Source organism: Hippichthys cyanospilos, chromosome 6 (assembly GCF_059441005.1).
Source record: "Hippichthys cyanospilos isolate Australia breed blue-spotted pipefish chromosome 6, RoL_Hcya_1.0, whole genome shotgun sequence".
Lineage (NCBI taxonomy): Eukaryota > Metazoa > Chordata > Actinopteri > Syngnathiformes > Syngnathidae > Hippichthys > Hippichthys cyanospilos.
The window spans coordinates 15,368,273-15,395,686 of NC_142374.1; the positions used below are offsets into that span (position 1 = coordinate 15,368,273).

At 40.8% G+C, this 27,414-nt stretch overlaps 2 protein-coding genes across 2 annotated transcripts; one reads left to right on the forward strand and one right to left on the reverse strand.

Moving 5' to 3' along the window:
• Positions 1-23,337, reverse strand: duox (dual oxidase). The gene is made up of 33 exons (XM_088417622.1): positions 23,277-23,337; positions 23,118-23,201; positions 21,936-22,100; positions 21,645-21,832; positions 12,726-12,927; positions 12,399-12,565; positions 12,187-12,250; positions 11,981-12,077; positions 11,699-11,789; positions 10,802-10,904; positions 10,548-10,720; positions 10,295-10,470; positions 10,093-10,211; positions 9,868-10,005; positions 9,688-9,801; positions 8,976-9,178; positions 8,684-8,869; positions 8,379-8,604; positions 7,389-7,482; positions 7,136-7,311; positions 6,998-7,067; positions 6,819-6,860; positions 6,385-6,563; positions 6,082-6,312; positions 5,070-5,169; positions 4,884-4,933; positions 4,674-4,801; positions 4,397-4,550; positions 3,367-3,599; positions 2,228-2,386; positions 1,370-1,525; positions 511-639; positions 1-405 (listed from the first exon to the last, which is right to left on the reverse strand). The coding sequence occupies exons 1-33, from the start codon at positions 23,335-23,337 to the stop codon at positions 283-285; spliced, it is 4,581 nt and encodes a 1,526-aa protein (XP_088273748.1). The 3' UTR covers positions 1-282.
• On the forward strand, positions 21,212-27,279 carry duoxa (dual oxidase maturation factor). The gene is made up of 9 exons (XM_088417621.1): positions 21,212-21,252; positions 23,261-23,401; positions 24,083-24,288; positions 24,366-24,423; positions 24,508-24,642; positions 25,237-25,444; positions 25,515-25,729; positions 25,803-25,990; positions 27,009-27,279. The coding sequence occupies exons 2-9, from the start codon at positions 23,389-23,391 to the stop codon at positions 27,018-27,020; spliced, it is 1,035 nt and encodes a 344-aa protein (XP_088273747.1). The 5' UTR covers positions 21,212-21,252; positions 23,261-23,388; the 3' UTR covers positions 27,021-27,279.
• The last annotated feature ends 135 nt before the right edge of the window (positions 27,280-27,414 follow it).

A 27,414-nucleotide genomic window follows, 5' to 3' on the forward strand; every position in this document is an offset into this window, starting at 1 on the left:
TTGTAATTGCGAAACGTTTTATGAAGTGCAAATAACATAGGATTTTCCTTTTCTTGAACCGCCAACTTAGATAAGAAATAATTCCCACCCACCACAAATATCCTTTCAATTGAACCATCATTACAAATCACTTACAGAATAACAAGTTACACTTTCATGGACCATTGATTTTAAACACTGATCACGATAAAAGAATTCAGGAGCAAGTCTAACGTGAAAAGGGCAGCGTGTCATGATCACAGCCATAGTATACTTCAAAAGATTCAATAACTCTGATTTATTTTAAAAATTCTCATAGTGATGCATGAACAAAGCTTGATCCCTCTTGTTCATTTGCTGACAGGCTTTCTCCACATTCTTGGTCAGTCCTGGCGGTCCACAGCTGAATACACCAATTTTTGACACCTGCAAGAAATCACACTTATTCGCACGTATTCAAGCGTGACTATAAAATGGCTTCGCTCCTGCGCTCCTGGTGGGCGTAGCGAGGCCGGCTCAAAAAGGACTGACCTTTGGATGAACCTCCTGCAGCGAGCTGAAAAAGGACACGAAGGGTGGCCTGCCAAAATGGGTGACGGACCTCAGGCCGGTGAACAGGCTGCGGCTCCACACTTTCTGGAAGTGACGCTCGCACACGTACTGTTCACACAAAGAAAACAAGAAATCCGACCATAGTATCCTGTTCAACTGAGTATTCGGCTGCAAGAATGATGAAATCTGGTGCACATTGTAACTGAAGAGACCTGTTCTGAGGATTTATTGCAGCACTTGCAATGTGTGGTGTGCGATAAAGATACGAGAGGTGTGCCAAAACAATGGAATAAAAAAAGACACAACATTTTCATTTACTACAATTTATAATCAATATAAAATGTCCCCAAATCAATTTTATGCATAAAACAACAACAAAACAAAGAAACGAAACAAATCCGCTAACTAAGGCTGCACAATTGATAGAATTTTGATGGCGATCACGATATTGGCTGCCAAGATTAATTAAGATGATCCTCGTTGAGACTAAAGTTTAAAAAGCCTGATTTAACCCTAATCCTACAGGTCAAATCAAGCACTTTGTCATCCTACCACCAGGGGGCAATGTTTCACTCATGTTTGCATGACAAAACTTTGCTTTTCTCACTCTAATATATTATTTACCAGTGTGAAATTGTGTTGAGATTCTCACCCGATTCGTAATATTTACAGTGCTAGCTATCAATTGAGACCCATTTTGAAAAAAATGAATAAATTTGGTTTGAAATGGCCGAAAATGACATTTTGGCGGCTAATTGATTCAAATTTAATGACTGCATTTTGACAGTTGCTGTTTATTTTTCTATAGTGTGAAACTGTAAATGAATGGTTAGCTCACCAGCATGGTGGTGCGCAGGTCAAACTTCTGAGCCACCTGCGTGATATAAGTGTGAACAGACACCAGCTCCAGCAAGTCCGTCTCTTCCACCTCTCTGATGATATCTGACACCCACTCAAACTGACGCTGCGTCCGTGTCACCCAGATGAAGTACACCTGAAAAACATGATGCGTACTGAAGGTGGCAGAAAGTCATTTAGTATCGGTGCAAATCCCAAAACTTAACTTTCAAGTAAGTCTCCTGATTAAAGATGGGATGAAACCACGAGTCAATTGAGCTATCATTACGATACTGTACAAATCTAAATCGATATTGATCTATCAATCTAAAAAAGCTGACATATATCAAGCAGCATGATGTGGTAAAATTACATTGAGATTTTACTTAATTACAATAAATTGGCCATCAAGGCACCTTGGTTTACAAGACCTTATCAAATAATAACCAAGGCTTCCTTCGTCCTTTCTAGTGGTTGCTATATCAAATGAATCAAAATAAAGAATAGACTAGCAGTTGGACCACAACATAAATTTTTTTTTAATCATTTTTTGTTGAAAATCGATTTGACCATAGACCCGATAATGGTAGAATCGTGAGACAATCAAACATTTCCCCTCATAGAGTATAATGCAGTCATTCAGAATTGTTTGTAGCTTGTGCATTTTGAAATCTGCGGTCCTTTACATTTCAATGTCAATTTGTATTTGATTATTTATTCAGCCCTACCATGAGTCTTATCAGTGTCCTCAAGTTTGTAACTTCCGTCTGACCATATCAAGTCACATGACTCGAGTCCGACACCTCTTGTGCGTAATCATGTCCACAAAAAACTAGTAAACAATGAAAGCGAGGCCTACCTTTTGACACTGAATTTTTGACTTGATGGAGGACTTGAAGACCAGATCCTTGAGGATGGAAGCAAATGGCGTGACGCCGATGCCGCCCCCCACCAAAACAGAGACCTCAAAGTCCGTCCATTCCTGGTGTCCCTCTCCGAACGGGCCGTCCAGATACAGCTTAAAAAGCAGGACACAAGTGCTCATGATTACATTGACGTACGATCTTGATATATCAAGTATTTTTTTTTTTTTTTTTAATTACACTCAAGTTGATGAAAATAATGATGTGGGGATTTTGCTGCATGATTTTTTTTCCACAAACACAATATCAGTCAGAATGGCATTTTTAGATGAAATTTTTGATGAAAATAAAATATATTTTGATCACAATTGCACTAATGAAACGTACTCTGACTCGGGCTAAAAATACAGAACTCCTTCCTTCTTAGATAAAAGCACAGATATTTGCTTTGTTGTGGACGTGTCAGTGAGTGATTGCTAACGGTAAACCCTTTCCTCTAAGTCTAGCTTGTAAAAGGAAGTTTACTGTACATGAGATGCCGGTAGTAAGAAATCCATTCTTCCCATCAATGCACAATCTTATTACCAACCTTTTTGAAACTGAAATCTACTTCTTGGCCTCTGATTCATTCAAAGGATAATCAGCTTGATACACACTTTTGAAATGAACTTGAATTATGTTGTCATAAAAACTGAATTATATTCAATTTTGTGAAGATTAATATTGGTGATTTCACAATACAGTATTTATCAATGATTAATCTAACAAGCTATCAAACATATGCATGAAAGGGAAAAACCTTTTGATCAGTTCAATGATATATTCTTAATCTTATCAAGACATCTTAGTGAACTCTTTGCTTTTGACTTCATGAGGCAGTTTAAGGAAGGTACTTTGCTGTTTTAAAGAAAATACATAAAGGTGTGAAGGAAAAAGTAACTCATGTTCAGCCATCCCGTTATGTAACAGAATAACAGTCAAGAGAAAAATGTAAAATAATAGTGTATGCTATTTTGGTTTATTGTGTCACCATAATGATCATTTTTGAAAATGTATCTTCGATAGCCGTCAATGGCAGTGAATGAGTTAAGAGCAAAATTCAAAGTTAAGAAAAAGAGGCACTGATGTCTCCTACCTTTGGATAAGCTCCGAGCTCAATCAAACTTTCTTCACTGTAGAGCTCTCTGAGCTGGCTGGTCCAGGGCCCCACAGCCCTGATGTGCAGGCTAAGGGTCTCCTCGTGAGGGGCTGAAGTCAGCGTGAACGGGTGGTACTCATCCGTGCCCAACATCAAGCATGCAATGCGGACCCACTGGCCGGAACGATACACAAAGCCTTGCGGTCGCTTGAACTCCAGATGAGTTACACCTGCAGGGAGTGCAAGCGTTTAGTTAAGACAAAAAGAATTAACTCATTCAATCGTACAGACATATTTTTACATTTTTTTAAGATTCCAGATATTCAGTCCCAGATACTTATTAGCATAATATTTTTCTTACATTATTTTTTAAGTGTTTGGGTGAAGAAAGGTCTAAAAAAGGTGAGGACTAAATGAATCAGGCACTAAAGTAATCCAATAGTTTAGTTGAAAAGTAATTACGGTAATTGGTTACTTTACGTTACTTTAGGTAATTAACTTATCAATTTCTTTAGGCAGTAATGTATTAAAGTAATAGAATATTTTATGTCCTTAGGTGCTAAAATATTTGATTACCTTAGTACTTCAAGTAATATATTGCGTTCAACACTTTAACAGGTAACTGTTTCCTTCAGAACTTTAGTCTAGAGTACTTGCAGTACTAGAACTGGAAAAAAGTACTTTGAATTGGATGTCTGGACTCTTAAAAAAAAACAAACACATAAAAATATGTTTTTGCGTTGGAATGAGTTAATGGTGCAATTCAGTAAGCATAAGCCAACTAAGCATCTGCTTTAGGGGCAATCACCACCAGGGAGGCAATTAACAGTCAACAGAGTATTAGTAGCTATTGTTTTCCGGGGGTGGGGAGCAGATTGAGAAATCCTTCAAGGGGAAGTTCAACATTGGTACTCAATATTCTCAGTGGCAGAAATAATTACCCCAAAATTCAATTTTGAGCGGGCCAGGACTGAGTTCAATTGAAGCTATTTTCTATCCGAGGAATAACAAACCGACTGAAGATTACCTGAAGGCAGGAGCTCTGCTCTAATGACGGGAATCTCCACCTTCTTCCTGCTCAGGCTGATAAGTTTGTCGAGCAGGAAGAGCAGTGCGGGTGGGATGAGGAAAATGTAGAAACGTGGTTCTTGAAGCAGACCAAAACTGCCATGAATGACTGTCTAGTGGAAGCAAACGTGCCAGAATCACAACAAAGCACACTCAAATGTTTGGCGGCTTGAAAAACCTCCCTACAGGTACAGGAGGATATTTTGTGGATGTGTCAGGTAGGGAAAAGCACTTACCAAAACATACACGACAACGTAAAGGTTATGAGTGATCCAGAAGCCTCGGAAACTGATGCGGCGAAAATAACGAGAGGCAAAAACGTAAATGAATGCCAAAGTGAAAAGAAGCAGTACGCCGGTGATCCCTGAGAACAACACAAATAAAGTATGGAGATATAGTATAACCAGAAAAAACATGTGACATCCGAGTCCACCACAATTCAGTACCTGGAACAGTTTGAAAAAACCACCAAGACCACTTGAGAGGGAGTTCTGACCTGTAATGGGGAAGGGAAAAAAAGATGAACGAAAAGCAGTTTCCTTATAAGTGTTTGAATGGTCAAATTGATAACATGAAATGAACACACTATTAACTCAAGGTTACACATGAAACAAAAAAGTATAAAACATTACCCATTATTAGTCAAAACCTTCGGGAACAAACAAGCCAGGATGTTGAGGTTACTGATAGAGAAGATGTAGATGTTGACCACGTGACCCAAGCTGTGAACAACTACAAAAATATTTTTGTAAATAAGCAGATTTAGTACCTTACCTAAATATACAAGTAATTTTCATAACATTGTATCAATAAAAACATAGCCCACTGAAATTTTGAAAATTTGAACTACTGGTGTTTTTTTTAATAATTTAAAAATAATGTTAAAATGTTCATAAGGAAAACAAAGCAATATTTTTCAAACATTTAATGTGAACTGTCTTTACCGTTATGTATCCCAAATGAAATTGTTTGATTTCCTAATATGCTGATTCACACAACAGCAGGCAGCAAAATAAATTGCATTATTTATGACATATTTATAATTTCATAAAAGTGCCCGAACTATTACAGTACATGTCTTTAGTGTTATTATCATTGAATAAGACATCATCGATACCTGTGGTTAAAGTCAAAATCTGGCAGAGGTTCTACTATCTGGACCTGGTTTTCCCATCTCTGACCCTTGTGCAGTATTTTGGGCAACTTGTTTGATCTTTACATCAAAGGCATTTTACATCAAGAAAAAGCATTGAAAAAAGACAACAGGGAGCTGAAATTTCACCCAGGTGGTGACAACGTGCCTAAGTTCAACATGGCACGACCACTGTTAAAATGATGTGGAAGAAACTGACCCAAAAAATGATCAAAATACTACACAAAGGTCAAAGGGCAATAAACATAAATTGCCGAAATAGATAGTTGCTATGAAGCAGTTTGTCTTGACTGTTATGTACTTTTGTCTGTATCGTTATGCAGGAAGTGACTTTAACCATTAATGTTCACACAATATGAACATGACCTATGAACTATACGCACAAAAAGTTAGATATAGTCCGCTTTTGTGTGAAATTTTGTGATGAAGCGGAAAAGCATTATAAATGGAATATTCTCAACTTTTTGTGAGAAAGGTTAATCATATACAACCTGTGAGAACGACGGCAGTCATGGCCATGGAACGATGAAGGTCGATGGCGGCGTCAAAGGGGATGTATCTGTTGAGGAAGGTTTCTCTGCACATTGTGATGAGATTGCGGCACACTGTGAGGAGCATGTAGGGGAACAGGAATGAAATGGCGGCCGCTGAGCCACGGGACACCACCACGCCCACTACCGAAGTCTCAGGCATGCCAGTTGACGTGGCCTGCAAACTGTAGTCTGAGGAGGACATTTGAGTCGAATCAGACCTCGCCATGCATCAGCAGCACAGAATGACCAATTCATCCTCACAGTAACATCTCTCGAGCGCCACGCCTGCTGTTATGCCGTAAAACACGATGAAGCAGACAATATGCCGACGATAGTTCTCGACGAATCGTTTGAACTGTTGGACCTTCTGCTGCAAGGGGCTTCTTATGTAGTAGTCATGCTTGGGCTTCACGTACACGTTGGGAGTGTTTAGGTCAAACCTGCATTGAATCACATGTATTATTGAAACTTTTTTTTTTGGGATCAACTTAAACATACAACACCTATCAAAAATAAATGTTCTCTACCGCTGAGCTATAACTTATTGTCAAAATGAGTTGAGCTCACTGCCATCATAAATTCATTTTAAAAAAAAAATCAAGTGAATGACAGCTTGAAACACAATTTTTTTTTCCAGTCACTCATATCTCAGGGCACCAATTCTAAATGGTTACCAATAAGTAAATGTAACTCACCTTTTCCGCCTGCGGAGATCCAGTCCATCTGTTTTGTCACTGCTGTAATCAATAATAAAGATCATGTGATGAAAATGAATCATACACTTTAGGCATAATGCAATATGCAAGGTCTTACCTGGGGTTATGCACAATGGACAAGCTCCACTTAGAATATTTTCGGCATTCCTATTACTTACCTTCTCTCAGGGCGGATAAAAGAAACCCTCTGGTCTCGATCAAACAATTTATTTTCTCGATTGTCCACCCCTGCATTGACGACACAGTTGATGAATGGATTGATGGAGGAAAAAGACAAGCGCCGTCTTTTTTTTAACCTTTAACATTGAGCTGGGCAAACTGTAGCTCCTTTTCATGGTCTCGCAGGAGGAAATGGAAGTCCTCCCAAGTGATATTGTCTTTCTGATCATACCCAGCTGCCTGCATCATGGCTTTGATGGCGTCGTCTGTCTGACACTTTGACAATGCGCCGTTGGAGATTTCAATTAAGGACCTGAAGTGAATTGAAAGGCCAACAGCAAATTATTACATGAAGAGAACCGCTTTTGAAAATGTTAATAAAATAGTAACCTGAGCATCCTGGCGAAGTCTTCTTTTGATAAATAACCAGTTCCGCTAATGTCATTCATGGAGAACATCAGCTTGGACTTTTCCTCAGGGGTTCCTGAGCAAATATACATTGGGATTTTCACTCAGAGCCTGTTTACTATACCAAATTAAAAGTGCTATTCTTAATGTGAGCATATTTGTGGAGTTTAAAATTACACTGCATTATGTTGATAGCGTTTCCGGTCATTTGCAATATTCTAGCTACCATAATCATATATTAGGATGACAAACATTGTCACTGGTGGGCATAAACCTGGGTCCATACATGATCAAGTATTTTTTCACATATCAATACTGACAGTATGTCCTCATGTCAGCTGTTCTTTTTATGCATTATTATTTATTAATAATTAATATAATAATTAACTGTCTGAAGTGTCATTGTATTAACTCACTTTGTGGAACTCGAGCATTATGTCACCTCTAAATTGAAGGCCTGTATGTTTTTTAGACAATAAGTGCAAATAGATTATTTATATGTGAATAATATACAGTTTTGTTAAAATGGTTCACTGTAATGCTTTGACGCAGAAGGAACTGAATAACCATAAAGGTAGGTGCACGCAAATTTATTTATACCTGCTGCACTTATTAATCAGCTAATTGTTTAGTGAATATAATGATTCTAGCGTTCATGACTTTTGATGAAGAATTTGGGCAGATAACATAAGAACAGGCATTTAATCATATTTTTTTGTTTTTGTGGTTGTGTTGATATTGGTGGACTACAATATAATACATATAATGTACGAGCTATAAGATGACCTTGAACGATATAGCTGTCAGGAGCTCATGCAAGATGTTTTTCTTTGTTTGTTTCTGGAAAGTAGAGCTTTTGAAGTGATATATTTGTGTGATGAGGCTTATTATCTTTGTAAGCGTTTTTAACTGATCCTGTGAAACCATACAATATTCTGTTAACTGGTATTGTTTTTGTATCCCTTGCTTTACCATTCATAAATATGACAATGACATCAAGAAACTCCTGGAAGGAGAGGTAGCCGTTGCCGTCTTTATCAGCCAATGTGAACATGGAGTTCACAAATAAGGAGTCAGGCTTGAGGCCCAGCGCATCAGCAAACTCTGAAGCAGTCAACTCGCACTGCAGAACCTCTTTGGTTTTCCGACAAGAAACGCCGCTCATGTCCCCAGCATCGCTCTTCTCTATTTCCAAAACCTGAGCCGGTGAAGAGCTGCATCATTATGCCTTATACATACAATTCGTATATAGCTACCGAGCTAGCTATCTAGCGTACCTTGGCGAAAGCGTGTCGGATGAATGTTTCCACAATCTGCGCCCTTTGCTCTCCTGTTAACGCCTCCTTCAGAAGCTCCTTCTCACTCATCTCTCTCAATCTAACCTCACACCTCCTGTCAGTCACCTCTGGGTGCAGACTCATGAGGAATGCAGCTCGTTTGCTCTCATCATCAAAAAAAAGCACCTGGAATAGCAAAGGGACGCAGAAGGAATAATTGGAGGAGAATATTCAGATTTTACAGTGAAACCTTTCAAGAGCATATCAATCCTTGCTGATTCCAGCTACTAACCAGGTCATATTCTTTTGGCACTTTGAGCAAAAGAGCTTTCTGATGGCGATCGTTGGAGAGAAGCACATCAAGGCAATGCTGTTTGTTCAGATTCAAACAGCGAAGCACAGCTCCAGATCTGTCCCGTATCTGCAGCTTCCTCTCCTCTACGACCTCGACACTGATGGCGTGCAGAGGCTTTTTGTGGTTCTGCCACTCAAAGGCTAAAGACAGAGAGAAAAAAGGCTGAAAAACAACCTCACGGGCTATTTAAATACTGTAACTTTAACTTGACTTGACTAGTTGGCAACATGATGCCAACCCGAGTCTCCAAAACATCTTCTGGAGGCTTTTAGAGGCATTTTTGAAAATCCCCAGAAAATCTTGGCAACATCACAGGGGCCAATCCTGTTTGTGACTGGGAAAACATCAACCAGATGTCTTCTGTAGGTATTAGATGGAGTCGTCGCAGAGATGCCGTGGAGAATTCTGTACAATGTCACAATGACACCTACGCAACAATACTTGATCCACTAGACCACATGATTAGCCCCGAACGGCCTGATATGCACAGAAATGTGTCAACTTTCGGGTGATGCCGTAAACACAACCAATTTTTTGTCTCCTGATTCATTCAATCAGTTGTGTCATAGTCTCTGCAAGTGAAAGCCTAGTAAAACGGATCTTTAGCATTTCGAGCCATCAATAGCAGTGAATAAGATACTATTCTTACCAGTAAATCCTGAGATTGTTGTCTCTGTTCTTCCAGTGGTGTTGCCTCTTTTATGGGACTTTCTGTAGCGGTATTTGCGGTGATACGCTACTGTACAGGCCACTATGTAACTCACTGTTGAGGGCATTTTGATGATAAATAACGATACAGTGCAGAAATAGGCAAAGGTATGATACTTACCAACAGGAAAGAGGAACAGAATGATAATACATATCCCAAAGCCAACTTTGCTCCCATCAAAATAATTGAGTTTGGTGGCATTAGTGCAGGGATGAAGCATTGATGCTTTTAGCTGAGTGGGTTGAGGACAAGGATCACCTAAGGCCAAAAGTGAGATCATTTTCATATTTTCAGTCATGGAGTATCCTAATCACGTTGTAGTTTGTGGTTAAAATTATAGTTTACCACTCTTCCAGAAGAACACACTGCTTTGAAGGTCCGAATCCTCTGCGTTCATGACTGCAACAAGAACGTCGTGAAAAGTGATGTTGCGGATCCTTTGAATGTCGTCATCTGAGAACAAGCTGTGACAATAAAACATAGGATAAATAATCATGATGACAAACAGCATCATTTCAGCATGGGGATCACAATGGGAGGAACTCACCCATTCTGTTTGTTCTCAAACCAGAAGCGATCGCCGTTTCTTATGCGTTCAAACTGGTCCATGATGATAGCGGAGAAAACCGGACCCGGACCACCCATTGCCTCAAGCAGTCCACCAGGGAAGAGCTCCAGTTTGGTGATGTCTCCATCATAGAGTTGTGCAACTTCTCGTAGCAACTATTCAAACAAATCTACCTGTTACGCAAATGCTTGCTGCCCATATTGGATCGGTTGTTGAACGTTCTGGATTTTACCTGCGGGTTGGTCTTTTTTATCTGAGGATTCATGTCTTCAAATGTCTTTATAGGAGACAAATCCAGCGCTTGTCTGACCTCCGTGTAACTACGAAGGCCGAAATCTCGTCCTCTCTGGACAGTCAGTGCCACCAGATCTGTGCGAGTGAACTTAAGAGGTCCGTACATGAAGTCTGTCAGGGGTTAAATCAAAGTATTCAATAATGTGTCATTTCATTTGTGCTCATGACACATGCGGTTTCAGGGGGAATCACCTCTTAAGTCCTCCACAACAATGTGGTCGACTTCCTCTGCAACCTGAGAGGCCATGCCCATGAGGAGGTCATCCACATCTTGGCTTGTGTTCACATTCATCTCCTTGTTGACAAGAAGACAAAAGCATAAAAATAAAGCGGACGCTCCTCTAACAGCCTTTTGCATAATAGATAATATCCATCCATCCATTTTCGAAAGACGCTTAACCTCACAAGGGTTGCAAGCTTGCTGGTGCCTATCCCAGCCGACTTCAGGCAGTCAGCGGGGACAAATAGATAATACTGTTAATTTTTATTTTTGATGTACTTAAACATTACAGTACTGTAGTACTTTATGTGAGATACTGCTCAGCGTTTTTAATACAATGCTGCCTTGAGATATGATATTTGTTCTCTGGCAACACACACGACTCAAGTCCCCACATCGCATATCATATTGTTTGTCTACAAGTGTTGCAGCACCATCGGTGCATTGCAAAAACATTATACAAAGTTGCATTTGTATTTGTGCATTTGTCATTATGTTAGATCACGATTATGTATTTCATTTATGTGGTTATTTAAAAAATACACAATGTACCATTCTTTTTTTATGCTTAATAATAAGCTTTAACTTTACAGTAGTGTAGTGCTCAATGCATCATACCGAAAAGTTTTAAATACAGTGGTACCCTGAGATATGATTTGACAGCTTCTTTATTGAAGATTTTCTCACTGTGCAAAACTGCAGCTGTTTTGCAAAAATGAGCTGTCTTTACTGCTTCAATACAAAAAATTTTCGTCTTATTCCAACGGGTTGCATCTTGAAAAATCTTGAGTTGGGCCACTTATTGTCAAGGCAACACTGTATATGGTAAAAAAAAAAAAAAAATAAATTGAACTGAGTGTCATACGTACCTGACGTTTCCAAAAGCTGTTACAAAGTCGCAAAGCTGGCGATAAACTGCCATCAGTGTTGACGATTTTTCGAAAATGGCAGGTTCTGTTTCTGTATAAAATAAAGCAGCCATTGCACATATCTTGAGAGAAGTAACGGGCAACAATTTGCACGTCTGCTGCTCGTTACATGTATTCCTATGTGTCAAGAACATGTACGGTATGTTCGTTTTCATAGTCTCCATGTGTTTCTGAGTGATTAACACTCCGACCTCTGAAAGTAGTCTGTAAAAAACAAATTACCTCATATAAACACCAGGTGGAGCCATAGTGATCCCTAATCTCATCGCAGCAGCCTGAAACTCAGGGGAGATTGCCGGATCAACAAACCTCTGATATCCTGCCCAGGTAAAACAGGATGTTACGCTAAAAAAAACTATTCATACTGAAATAAGCGTCATTAGTGATGCTTTAATAATCTTTTATTATTATTATTATTTGAATGTTACCTGGATAAGGCGGAAGAGTTCTGTCTTCCAGGTATGATGGCAGCCATTCGTAAAGGGCAATATTCTGTTGTTATAAAAATAAAACATTATTGGATGTAATAATATGACTGGAAACACAAATATACAGCCACCTAAGATTTGTAGGGTGCAACTATTTTTTATATTAACATCTCAAAAAGGAGGATTACTGTACATCAAGACTTTTCCTCTACCTGGAATGTCGCCACGACTGTCTTTCTGGCATTTTGAAATAACTCCTCGTCTGACCACTGTAGGTGTTCCTCATGCAGTTTAGAAGCTAAATAGTTGTGGTAACGAAACCAGACGATGCCTTCTGCTGCTGTGAAGACATTTTCGTTGCCCCAAGAATTTCCCAACTCTGGAGAAAGAAGATGGAGTTCTCCAGATTATTCCAATAGATTTACAACTTTACCAATAAACACAGAGAAGAAAAATGACCCCAAATACAGCTTGGTAATGATGTCACAGTAGAAAAAGTTAAAAATATAAAAGTGGGAACTTTAATACATGCATCTTACCATAGAGGCCCTGAGGTCCATGATCACCTGTTGTGGGGTCAGCAGCGCTCCATATGACACTGCGAGCACTCGCTCGTCTTGGCATGTTCAATTCCAAGCCGGCGGCTAGCAGCCCACCAGAAAAGCTTCTAAGGGAGTCTGACCAGGAAGTGGAAGGCCCATAAATGGAGCTGCCATCGATCCATGCTGTGACCATGTTGACCTTCCCAAAAAAAAAAAAAAAAAAAATATATATATATATATATATATATATATATATATATATATATATATATATATATATATATATATGTGTTGGAGCCAAAAAGCCTTTTGTGTATTCTAATTTGTTTATATTAAGAAAGTTAAACAAATTGTCTGAAGACATGCCAATCTATGGTGGGTGGAACCATGGTTGCCATGGTTACATAAATACGTGCCAGTTGGTGATTGCACGCAGGTGCGACAGGGCAAGGGGCAAACAGTTTTCGACCGTGCGAACGTGCGAACGTGCGAACGTGAGTGGTCTTTAAGTTTGGTTTGTAACCCGAATTATTGTTTTATCACGATATTGAACGAAAAGGAATGTGGACGAAATAAACGGATTGGCATATCCAACGCAACGCAAAGAGACTATTGAAATTATTTGATTGACGCACGCGTCAAAACAAAACTTACCCAGTTGCCCTGCTGTCCAGCCTATAGGCAAAGGCTGTACAATGTCGAAAACTGTAGTCTTAGTTTGAGACGGACTACCAGTTTAAAGTATATTGGAAACCGAGAGGAAACGCAACGTGACGGCTGCTCGGTTTGGACGGCATCCGATCGTTGCATGAAAGGACAAATAAGTGCTGTTTCGCTGTGTTGTTGCGAAACTTGGACGGACCACAAGACTACGCCAGGGGACTTTGAGGATAAGAGGCACCGCGAACGTCAGGACCAGCAAGGCAGCCAGCCAGAACATCCACGGTGAGCGGACGGCCGCGCTGCCCAGCCACCTCGCATCGCATCGCATCACACGACCAGGACAACGGCCCGGTGCTTGAACTTTGCATTGGGGCACTTTTCCAAACTTGGACAGGTACACTGTGCACATAAAGGTATGTAGCGCGCTACCAGCTGGTTAACAATATATGGCCATTTAAAATACTGTGTGCACACATAGGGGACTTTGAGGATAAAAAAAAGGTGTCAATACGAGCGCTCTGGTAAAATCCAATGCATTGGTGGTTTTATGGTTTCATCTCCGTTACGTTTTACAAGGTCTTGATTGTAATGTGATGAATTTCTGTGGGGTTTGACTGAAATAACAAGGTACTGTTTTACATTTCACACTGCTGGTTGGGTTTTGTATTGCAAAAATGGATTCAGGTAGAGGTGTTGCTCATGTTATGCGCTCAAATGGTGATGCAATGCAAATAATGGAAACTTCAGAGGGTGAAAAACGGTCTAATGTGACCACCACAGGTCAAAGTGCTCGCAGTGAAATTTCACAGGTTAAATCTCAAGTTGGGTCACAGGTTGGCTCCAAACGCAAGGTGAAACTAACACCAAGGGCCTTAATGGAGAAAGTTGATTCATTGCAAAAGGAGAGAAATTCTAAATTAAAAAGGGCATCCAACATGCAGAAAACAATTGGAGAATTAATGGAAAATGGAGGATGCAAACAGGAGGTTCAAAGTGCACTTGTGAAATATCTTGACCTATGCAAAGGTGCCAGAGAGGCACAGTGTGCTCTTCTACCACTAATACCTCAAGAAGAACAATACAAACATGACATTTGGTTCAAGGCTAAAATGATCAATAATGATCAATTTATTGAGGAGGTCAATGATTGGACAAAAAGGACCCAAGCTGTGCAAAGTGGCGATGATGTGGAAAATGAAATCAATTCCAACGACAGCATCTCTAATGTTGAAAGCACAAAATCCACTAAAGGTCACACCTGGAGTGAAGCGAGTAGGTCCAGCACCTCTTCGTTTCGAGCTCGCAAGCAGGTAGAGGCAGACAGAGCTGCCCTTGTAATTCGTGCAGCAGCATTAAAGGAGAAGCATGCGCTTGAGGAGATGGAGGAAATGCTGCGAAAGAAAAAGGAAACATTGGAGCTGGAGGCAGAACTGGCTGCTGCCAATGCCAAAATATCAGTGCTACAATCTCCCACTCACCAAACCCTCTCACAAGCACCATCTGATGGAATGGACTCCTACTTTAGGAAAGGTGCAAGACCAAAAGAACCTTCGGTGGCACAACACACCCTAGCCAGAAAACATGAACCAGTCACACAACCTATCCAACCACAGCCACCCCGACAACAATCTGCACAATCCTATGTACAACAACAACCGCCTCCTATACAACAGCAGCAAGGACTCATTTCACAACCACCACAGCAGCAAACGTATATTCAAACAAAACAACCACCCCGACGTGTACAACCACCACCCTTTTCACAATCACACATGCCTATGAATGCAGCATGGGACATTGGCCATACTACCCACAGGAACCCCCCTGTGGAACAAAATGCTTCTCAATTCAATGACACTTCAACGGTGTGCAACTTGCTCCAAAAACAAAATGAAATCACAGCCATGCTAATGGAACAGCAAACCTCTCATTTACTGCCACCCAGGGAGATACCATGTTTTGATGGGGATCCTCTACAATATAGAACCTTTGTTAGAGCCTTTGTACATTGCGTTGAGAGAAACGCAAGCAACAAAGGGGATTGTCTGTACTATCTGGAGAGGTACACCAAGGGTCAGCCGAACGAGCTTGTACGGAGCTGTCAACACATGGCACCAGACAGAGGGTATGACATGGCAAAATATCTTCTTGACCAAAACTTTGGAGATGAATATAAAATTACAGCAGCATATATGGAGAAGGTTCACAACTGGCCGCTGCTGAAATCTGAGGATCCAAAATCCCTTCGAGCATATTCACTCTTCCTTCGTCAGTGTTGTAATGCCATGGAAACGGTACAGTATATGAGAGAACTTGACATGCCAGCCAACATGAAAGTCATCATTTCAAAGCTTCCATATAAGCTAAGAGAGATTTGGAGAGTCTCTGCATGCGGCATAATGGAAAGACACTACCGCAGACCCCAGTTCACAGACATCGTCACCTTTATAGAGCGCCAGGTAAAGATAATATCAGATCCAGTCTTTGGTGACATTCAGAATAACACACCGGGCACAGGGAAGCCAATGAACAAATTGAAGTCCCAAGGCAAACCCAGGTTTAAAGGAGACAGCTTTGCAACTACTATCGAAACCCCTCCGCCTGAAGAAGAACAAGCAAGATTTCCACCTAGTCCCAAGCCAAGTAATACTGCTCACAACACCGCCTCTTGTATATGCTGTTCTAAAGACCACACTCTGGATCAGTGTCCAACAATGGAGAAGAAGTCACACAGAGACAAACTTGCTTTTATAAAACAAAATGGAGTCTGTTTTGGCTGCCTTCGCAAAGGCCATTTAAGCAAATATTGTGCTGACCGTTTGATTTGCAAGGTGTGCAATAAAAAGCATCCCAGTATTCTTCATATTTACTTTGACCAAAAGCAGAGGTCAAGCAACGCAAGTCAGCCAAATAAGCCTTCAGTGAGCAACGCGCAGATCTCCTTGCAAACTTGTGGACAAACAGGGGCCGGTGACAGTAATGGCGTTTTGTCAATCCTACCTGTGCAGGTGAAGTCCAGCAAGGGACATAAAGTAATTAAAACCTATGCATTCCTCGATCCCGGCAGCACAGATACCTTTTGTTCAGAAGCCCTCATGAGGAAGTTGAATTTGAATGGAAGAAAAGCCAAAATCAGCCTTCTAACCATGGGCCCAAAGGCATCTGTATCCAGTTACATGTTGACCGATTTAGAAATCTCAAGCCTCACTGGAGAAGAGTTCTTTGACCTGCCCAAGGTCTACACTCAAAAGAAAATGCCTGTTACAACCAGTAACATCATTAAAGAAGAGGAGCTGGCTAAGTGGCCATATTTAAATGGGGTGGTTCTTCCACGCATTCAAGCTGATGTTGAGCTATTGATTGGTACCAATGCCTCTAAACTACTTGAACCGTGGGAAGTTGTGAACAGTCGTGGTAATGGGCCATATGCCATTAAGACCCTATTGGGGTGGGTTATTAATGGTCCCCTTTCCGGCTACAGTGAGCAGGCTGAGTGCGTTACTGTCAACAGGACCTCCATAACACATTTGGAGGAATTGCTGCACAATCAGTACAACCATGATTTTAATGAAACGACATCGGAGGACAAAGAGGAAATGTCACAGGATGATAAGAAGTTCATGAAAATCATGACTGATTCTTGTAAACTTCAAGATGGACATTACACCCTGGAACTCCCTTTCAGAAAAAAGGAAGTCTGTCTGCCAAACAATCGGTGTGTTGCTAGGCAACGCATATTTGGATTGAAGAGGAGGTTTGGGAGAGATAAGAAATTCCACAGAGATGCTGATGAAACTAAAGAATGGATTGAGAAAAAAACCCAGGCTCTCAACACCGACAACTACGGTCATGATTTGGCAAGTGTTCAGGCTTTGCAGCGCAAGCATGAGGGCTTTGAAAGAGACCTGGCACCCCTAGGTGACAATGTGAACTCTCTTGGGGAAACCGCACAACGTCTCATACAGTCCCACCCAGAAGCAGTGGATGACATTCAAGAGAAATGTACTGAGCTCAACTCTGCCTGGAGCAGCCTTGTTAGACGTGCTGATCAGCGCAAAGACAAGCTGGGAAATTCACATGACCTGCAGCGCTTTCTATCTGATTTCAGAGACCTCGTGTCCTGGGTTAATGGTATCCGAGGACTGGTGTCCTCTGAGGAGCTAGCCAAAGATGTGACTGGAGCGGAAGCACTTCTAGAAAGACATCAGGAACATCGCACAGAAATAGATGCTCGTCTTGGTACATTCCAGGCTTTTGAGCAATTCGGGCACCAGCTTTTGGTGCAAGGACATTATGCGACTCCCGAGATCAAGCAAAGATTGGAAACTTTAGAAATGGAGCGGGCTGACCTGGAAAAGGCCTGGGTACAGCGCCGCATGATGCTGGACCAATGCTTGGGGTTCCAGCTCTTTAGCAGAGACTGTGAACAAGCTGAGAATTGGATGGCAGCTCGTGAAGCCTTTCTTGCAAGTGACGACAAGGGAGACTCCCTTGATAGTGTTGAGGCACTAATCAAAAAACATGAAGACTTTGATAAAGCCATTAATGTGCAGGAAGAGAAAATTGCTGCTCTCCAATCCTTTGCCAATCAACTCATAGGAGCGGACCATTATGCCAAATCTGAGATCTGCAGTCGACGCAATGAAGTTCTTGACAGGTGGCGTCGGCTGAAGACCCAGATGATTGAAAAGCGCTCAAAACTTGGTGAATCCCAGACCCTGCAGCAATTCAGCCGAGATGTGGATGAAATAGAAGCTTGGATCAGTGAGAAACTGCAGACTGCTTCTGATGAGTCCTACAAGGACCCTACCAACATTCAGCTATCCAAGCTTCTGAGTAAACATCAGAAGCACCAAGCATTTGAGGCGGAGCTCCATGCCAATGCTGATCGAATCCGTGGCGTCATAGATACTGGTAACACACTCATCCAGAGAGGTGCCTGTGCTGGCAGTGAAGATGCAGTTAAGGTACGCCTTGGTGCGCTGGATGAACAGTGGCAATTTCTCGTCAACAAATCTGCTGAAAAGAGCCAAAAACTCAAAGAAGCCAATAAGCAACAGAACTTTAACACTGGCATCAAAGACTTTGATTTTTGGCTCTCTGAGGTGGAAGCACTTCTTGCTTCAGAGGACTATGGGAAAGATCTGGCCTCAGTCAACAACCTGTTGAAAAAACATCAGTTGCTGGAGGCTGATATTTCAGCCCATGAAGATCGTCTGGAAGATTTAAATGGACAGGCTGACAGTCTGATGGCAAGCAACGCCTTTGATACCTCTCAAGTGAAGGACAAGCGTGGTGCTGTTAATGGTCGTTTCAACAAAATAAAGAGCATGGCAGCCAGCCGCCACGCGAAGCTGAATGAGTCTCACTGTCTACATCAGTTCTTCAGGGACTTAGATGATGAGGAGTCTTGGATCAAAGAGAAGTTGCTTGTAAGTTCAGAAGACTATGGGCGTGATTTGACTGGAGTGCAGAATCTGAGGAAGAAACGCTTGAGGCTGAATTGGGAGCCCATGAGCCGGCAATTAAGTCTGTGCTTGATACTGGAAAGAAGCTGTCTGATGACAACACCATTGGCCAGGAGGAGATGCAGCAGAGACTGTCGCAGTTTGTAGAACATTGGAAAGAACTCAAAGACCTTTCTGGAGCAGGGGGACATTGTATTGATCGTGGATGCAACAGCCCCACGTGGATCCTGGCTGCTGGGAAGGGTCTTAGAGATCTATGCTGACAAGAAGGGACTAGTGCGTTCTGCATGAGTTAAAACAAAAACCAGCACACTGGACAGACCAATAACTAAGCTTTGCTTGATTCAAGAAGCAGACTCTTAAGCTTCTAAGAGGTTTGTTTTGTTTTCGTTTACATGACTTGTTGGCTCCATTTATGTTAATATTGGTTTGAATTGTTCACGGTCTCCTGCCGTTCTCAATTAGGGGCCGGTGTGTTGGAGCCAAAAAGCCTTTTGTGTATTCTAATTTGTTTATATTAAGAAAGTTAAACAAATTGTCTGAAGACATGCCAATCTATGGTGGGTGGAACCATGGTTGCCATGGTTACATAAATACGTGCCAGTTGGTGATTGCACGCAGGTGCGACAGGGCAAGGGGCAAACAGTTTTCGACCGTGCGAACGTGCGAACGTGCGAACGTGCGAACGTGAGTGGTCTTTAAGTTTGGTTTGTAACCCGAATTATTGTTTTATCACGATATTGAACGAAAAGGAATGTGGACGAAATAAACGGATTGGCATATCCAACGCAACGCAAAGAGACTATTGAAATTATTTGATTGACGCACGCGTCAAAACAAAACTTACCCAGTTGCCCTGCTGTCCAGCCTATAGGCAAAGGCTGTACAATATATATATATATATATATATATACAGTCAGCCCCCTGCTTACGAGCATCCTGATTTGCGAACATACCGCCTTACGAGCGTGGATCAGGGAGAATTTTGTCCTCCGCTTACGAGCAAACCTCTCGTCTTGCGAGCATTCCGTCAAACCAGCCATTGAGTATGTAGAAATGTTCTCGCCTAACTGCGTCAATATATTCAGCAGTTGCGTCATCTACAATCATTAATTGATACTTACGGCGGTAACGTGAACGCTATTGGTCTTACAATCTCATACTGACTGTCTCACTCACGGTGTCTAAATATATTACCATTTAAGTGTAGTGTTTGTACAGCTAAAGGGAAAAACAGCTGACATGAAATTAAATGTGCCGATTGCAGGACAAAGAATTGTCATTGGTTTAAATGTGTGCTTTTTTTTAAATTAATTGTCAATACATAGCAACCGTTTAAAAAAAAGTGTGAATAATTATCAGTCAGTCAAGGAGACGCCAATATGCTATTGGTCGATTAAGGTCACCCGGTCTCACTCACGGAGATGCTATTGGCCGGCGTCACACGTCAATCACAGAAATGCCGATATGCTATTGGCCGAACGCCTTTATCTAGCTTGATGGGACAGGATGGAAGGAAGTAGACAAAATGAGTGAAAAACGGAATGTTTTGAAGACTTTGCAAACTTTATCTGTTAGACATAGCTTCTAAAATTACTAGCAGCGGTAAAGGAAGAAATAAGAGGATGATGTTTTAGTATCTCCGTGATTTGCACCATGACTGAAAGAGTTACTGTAACACTGTAAGACCAATAGCCTATATGCGTTGCCGTATTAATTCAAGTGATTAATCTCTGCACCCTATTACGGGTGATGATACAGCGCCATATAATGGTTGCTAGACAAGAGTGCATGTCAGGTTAGTCGGCGATCTCCCGATATGCATTGGGACAGCGTCATTGTTGCAATTCTGTGAGTTGTAACCAAAGGTGAACTGACGCTCGAACAAGCCATAAGTGTGCTGCCTAGTAAATGCAACACACACAACCACCTCTCCGCTTCCACCGTGCTCAATTCACGTCGGGAAAAACAGTTGACATGAAATTAAGTGTGCCGATTGCAGGACAAAAAATCGTCACAGATTTAAATGTGTTTTAATCAATAAGATGTCAATACATTCCAACCGTTTAAAAAAAAAGTGCAAATAATTATCAGTCAGTCAAGGAGACGCCAATATGCTATTGGTCGATTAAGGTCACCCGGTCTCACTCACGGAGATGCTATTGGCCGGTGTCACACGTCAATCACAGAAGTGTCGATATGCTATTGGCCGAACGCCTTTATCTAGCTTGATGGCACAGCTGGTTGGGATGGAAGGAAGTAGAGAAAACCCTGACTGAAAAAGTTACTTTGACACTGTAAGACCAATAGCATATCTGATTTACCGTATTGACTTAGAGCATTCATCTCTGCTCTTCTGTGCTTATCTCAGCGCAAGTCACGTCTTTCCAAAGGTAAAAGTCATTTATCCTTTGTATTTGTTATTTAATGCAACTGAACAGTAGATTATGTCACTTAATATTAATTTATGTATACAGCGTGATGATTTTACCTAAGGCTTCTGCGCGCGTTGCACTCACGAATTAACATGGGTTTGGATTGCCCGCTATACGAGCAATTCGAGATACGAGCGTAGCCGCTGAACGGATTAAGTTCGTAACCCGGGGGCCCACTGTATATATATATATATATATATATATATATATATATATATTTTTTTTTTTTTTTTTTTTTACTGTCATGATATCACATACTTTATACATGCAAATACCGACAACAATTGTAAACAATTACAAACAGCAATCGGTGTTGGCACAAACTTTCAATACATAATTCCAAGCATCACCTGTGTGCGAGGGTTGCCAGGACTCTGGCCCGTATCTTTGTCCCATGGTCCTCTCTGAAAAGGCAGCAGAACTTCACCGGTACCATTCGGGTCGAAAATGGGGTCACCTTTAGGCACTGGGATGTTCATAAATTCAGGCGGGCACCCAGGAGTCCTTGAATTCATGATCTCAAACGCAATGTGATAACCTGAAAAGATTACACGAAAAATGGAATTTCAAGCAGAGCATGTAAAGAGAAATATGACAGAAATCTGTAAGATAGGGGAGACAGTCAATGAATATGCATTTACCAAAAATTAAAGATAACACAGTTTGATTTTTCCTGGAGGGCAACCCAGAAGGGCCAACACTGAGACTGCGGCTCAGGTTTCTTGGATTGGGCAGCTCAGGCTGGTTCTCTGCTTGGTAGACGCCATCCCGGAAGTTGGCGGGCAACAGCCGCACAAGGTGTGAGCCTGCAAATATGCAAACAGTGATGCCAAGTTTGAATAACGTTGGCTAGATTTTGTGACTTTTAAACTATCCCAGCCAAGCACCTTGCAGCAAATTGAGTTACCTTAAAAGGAGGCAACTAATCAACTTGCTTAAAAAAATTATGCAAAATATAATTTTACAGCTCTATTGGCACATCATCTAAAGAAAAGGCCTATGATGGAACAAGATTTTTTTAAACTAAACATTTCAGCACGTTTTTTTTTTGGTTGTATTTTTTTTCCATTTTAGGTATTGGGTGATGAGAACATTTTAATAGGAAAGAGTTGAATGACTTTGAGTTCAGGGAAGAGATTAAACTCATCCCGGGTGTCTGTGTAAAAGTAAATGGATATTAGCCCTGGTAGAGGGATACAAAAAGTGAGGATCAGCACAACTATCAAGCCATAAAAATCATTCATTAATGGTACAAAGAAAGCAATTATCTGAACATAGCGGAATAAAATATTATTTTGCAAAGCACTGGAATGAACCTGAGGCAGCCTGATTAGGATTTCGAGGGTATTAACTTCTTGGGTGGGCGGAATAGGCGACTTGCACCTTTTCACCAACAGGGAGGATGTTTTAACTTCAAATCAGTATTTTTCATTTATTATTTGTCTTATCCAGTCCCCTCCAGCTTTTTTTCTTCTTTCTTTTTTTGTCAATTTTCGAGGAATGTAGGAATCACTACACGATTGGCAACCTATGTTTTGATAGCCAAAAAAACGCCCGTCAACGCTAGCCAGCGCTTAATTAAAAAAAAAAAAATCGAATTTTAGCTATAAATGTTATCAAAACGCGGAGTAAAAACCCTTAAGCGCCATTCACTTGTTTATATCTTAATTGGAGTCTGTTCTTTTCTACTTTTACTTAAGTACCACTTAATCCCACATAAAGTCGACGTACTAAATGATGACATCATTACACACGGCAGATCGTGGTCACAGCTGGGAGAATTAGCACACACACACACACACACGCAAAAAAGTTTTACTCACCCACTGCTCCACGTTTGGGAGATCCTAAATTGTTGTACCAGCCGTCAAAGCGAGGGACTTCCCACGTTATTTCACACTGCGAATCTGCTCAAATGCACCCTAAAGTCAATTTAGCTCTAACTCTGGGATCGAACTTGTTTTAGCTCGTCGTCGACTCACCGGCTATGAGCAGCAAAGCGAGCGATGCACAAACACTCCAAAGGTGCTTACGCAAATCCATCGATGCAGAGAGGCTCCTCAACTCAGTGCAACTAAGAGCCGTGGAGGACTTATGAAAAGTGCAGGTAAAGTGAAGATAACATTTATTCGCGTTTACCTTTTGCAGAGATTGCTTGTCTACATTTTCGGGGAGATTTGGGATGACTTTTAACAATTTTTTGATAGGTAAGTAATTGCTCATTTAAAGATGCTTCCATGAATCTATAGGTAAGAATCCACACCATAAAAAGTCTACTCTTACGGAAAATGCTTACATTTTTATTCCTGTAAAAATTCAGCTGATCAAGTATATGCACTGAAATAACAATCTTGTTAAAAAATATACAGTAAAGGCACATTTGTTGTAATTAAAAATGTCAAGAAGAATTTAGAGCTCTCAGCTCAGTAGTGGAAAATTGCTGTGCTATGTTAATGCATTCTTTAAAGAGAGAGGGAAATAATCCTGCTTACCTGTGCGGAGATAGAAAGGTAGAGAGTGCAGCAGGTTGATTTGCAGTGTAGGAGCAAATGAGAGGCAGTGAAGTGTCTTCTACTTCATCAAAAACATGTGACCTGGAATTTCCAATTGGGGTTGGTTGTTTGCTCTGAATCACACATTTCCCACTTTTCTCCTACCAGAGCATCCAGTTCCTTGTGTATAAAAGAGGCACATGTTTCCTCAAGAGTTACACTTGCTGCCTCCATTTCCAAGATTGAGGTTTGAATTCAAGTTTTTTTTTGTTTTTGTTTTTTTTCATCTTTACCAGAGTGCTGTTCCTGCAACATATGTGAACTTGTGTCTGCAGCATCAAGAGCCCGAGCCAATATGACTTTCTACGATGACATTTATCCTTTCTACAACATGCGAAGGACGTCCTTCATTTTTAGTGGTCACTTGCTCACTGTTATCATATGTTTCCTTGTGCTTGCACTCTGTCTGCTACTTATTCTGCCCGGGATTCGAGGAAAGTCAGTAAGTGCAAGTTTTTGAAGTTAGTCTAGTTTTAAAATTAATTTCATATCAGCTTATATATTTTCCTTTGCAATCAGCGGCTCTTCTGGCTGTTGAGGATCATTTTGAGCTTGTTTATCGGCGCCGTTATCGTGGGTGAGTGCAGCACTTTTTCCACAAAGCTTTGATAAGTCGCACATTTTGTAATTGTTTTTTTTCCCCTCCTTTCTTTTCCTGCAGCACTCAACTTTACTGACAACTGGGCTGAGGCCAATATGACCACAAACGCTACCTACAAGTCTTTCAGCAATGCGGTTGTCCATGCTGATGTGGGCTTACACGTTGGCCTTTACGGAATTAATGTCACACTAAAAGGTGAATTACAGCATCATTTTTCATATATATTGCACCACAGAATGATACTGCCCCGATGTTTTTGCAGGTGTATAAAAGCACACTTACAAATCAAAACACCTACAGTAGATTATGTTGTAAAATAAGTCTTTTTTGAGCATTCTTCACAGGTATCAGCAAAACTAATGCATTTTAATGTTGTGACAGGAAAAGTACAGTTTTCTTCTCAAATTAAGAGCAAATTAATTGCAACATGAAGCAACTCATTGCTTAACTGTGTTATAGTAACTCCTTTGCAGTGTTATATGCCATTATTTTGAGAAGTTTTATACGGATGCACATTTTCATTAGTGACATCATTTTATGGTAGACAAACCAGAAATAAAAACCACAATTATGTCGCTAGTAATTATTATAAATACATTTTCTGAACCACCCAACCAGCATTCCAAACAATTTGGACACACAGCACTCACACAGTTAGGGAGCGTAAATGCTTGTTCCAATGTGTCAACCAATATTGCTATCACCAAACTAATTAGCTACATCAACCATTACACTAGCAGTGACCCTACAGTTGCAATTAGCATGGCACACTTTTTTTCGGCTTTGCAGGCAATCCTGTAGTTCAGTTGAACGAGACCATCGACTACAACGAGATGTTCACCTGGCATGACACGATTGAGGACGATTATGACGACGCAATGGAGAAAGGCCTACCGAACCCCATCCTATACATCGCAGAGAAATTCACTCTCAGCAGCCCGTGCGGCCTCATCTTTCACTACAGACCCTCTGGGCGATACGCATCTGCAACTCTCTGGTATGTAAATAGGAATTTACGGTATTATAATGGTGAAATGCTGCAGTTATTAACTGTCTGTTCCAACCAGGGTGGCATTTTGCTGCTGGATGTTGGCCAACATTCTCCTCTCCATGCCAGTTATTTTGTACGCCGGCTACATGATGTTTGCTACAGCCGGCTTTATCTTCATCTCGGTGGCAGCCTTCGCCACCATCATGAACGCGCCGAACTGTGTTTTCTCAATCGGAACCGTCTCTTTTGAAGCGGGATTCAGCGTTTCTTTCTGGTTGGCTCTGATTACCGGTAACTATTAAAGACTTTGCTTGCAGATTTTCTGACATTTGTTTGAGCTTGGCTGAACAAAAGTCTTTCCTAGGTGTGCTGTGCACAGTCATCGGGTTTCTGGTAGTGATAATGAACTTTATTGTACCTGAGAAGATGCATGAGGCTTTCAGTGTGGGTGTTGACAGTTATGAAGATGAGGACAGTTCTAACGGGGAGACGTACCTGAATTCAGCCTTCCTTGACGGCGTAACGGTGTCATCATGCACAGAGGTCACTTTGGTGAGTATTTTTTCACTTCATATATTGGTCATGTGAAAGAATTTCTACATTATGTTTATTCCGTGCTTGTAAGTTGTTATCATTGTGTGTTTCGCATCCTTCTGTTGTTGCTGTAAACTCATTCCATGCTTGAAGCCAGCCGGCACGAACTGCAATCAACCCACACAGCTTGCAAAAAACATGCACTCTATTTTGTTGAAGTGAGCTTTGCTAAGATAAACGGGTAACTTGGACTTAGTTTGACTAAAGGTGAAACAGCTGTCTGGCTGAAATAGTCTTGCAGTTGGGATGTTGCTACCTTCTGTATTGTGCAATGCTTTTTTAATGAAATAAAAGAGCAGGCAGGAAACAGGGGGGGTTGAAGCAGTCTTGGAAGACAAACATGAGAATAGGCGCCTCTGCTTCCTGCTTGCAAGTATAGTCCTTCTTGACTGGTCTGAGTCACTATTCTGCTACTTAGCAGTCGGGCTTGTCTTAGTTTTCTTTAAAGATTTCTCTGACAGGTCGTTTTCCAATAATACCAATTCTACTTGACATGTGCAAATAAGCCTTTATTACACAAATGGCAACTAAACTGCAAAGTACAAACTGCGACCTCTAGTGTTTTTGTCGGAAAAAAACATTTTAGGTGTCCCATTATTTAATGAAACCGCAGGCAACATGTCACGATTGAAAAATTGCTTGGCACAATTAATTACTAATTATCATCACGTTTTTCAAAAAACTGTTACTTAAGGTTGTGCGTGAAATAGTCACATCCAGTTCAATTCTTTGCACAACTTTCTTGAGTTGCTCTACTGCCATTTGGTCTTCCACTTTTAGAATGTAAACGGTAATACAGCTACCTCAGGTAAAACAAGCAGCTCATAATGTTATATGATGTAGTTCTACATATCTGTAAACTAACCACTAGATGAATATACTATTGATAAATATGGCACTCAATGTCATCCATTTTTTTCTTTGTGAAAAAAGCACTGACTGAATGTCTTGTTTTGTTTTTTGTTTTTTTTTCCAGGAGCATTTATGAGTCCCTCAGCAATTTTTACAGTCAATACCTGAAGATCTGGATGCGTTACAATGATGATGTTGAATGGCATTTGTGTTGTAGTTTTAGTTTTATAAATTTGTCATTTAAACAACTGTATCTAAAAATAAAATACTTTTTGTACGGGCGCTATACATTGTAATGTTATTAAACACAGAATTCTAATCATTTTGTTTGTTTTATTTTTAGTCTGGCATTGGCTCATTAATATTTTCAGTAGCCATGACAGACTAAAGATATGTTGATCCGGGAGGATTATAGCAAATATATTGCTAGTGAAATACAATATGCTATATTTCTCGTACTGGTATTCAAGAAAGATAAGAAAGAGAGGTCATATTAACAACAACAACGTGTTCTAAGACATGTCTGTGTG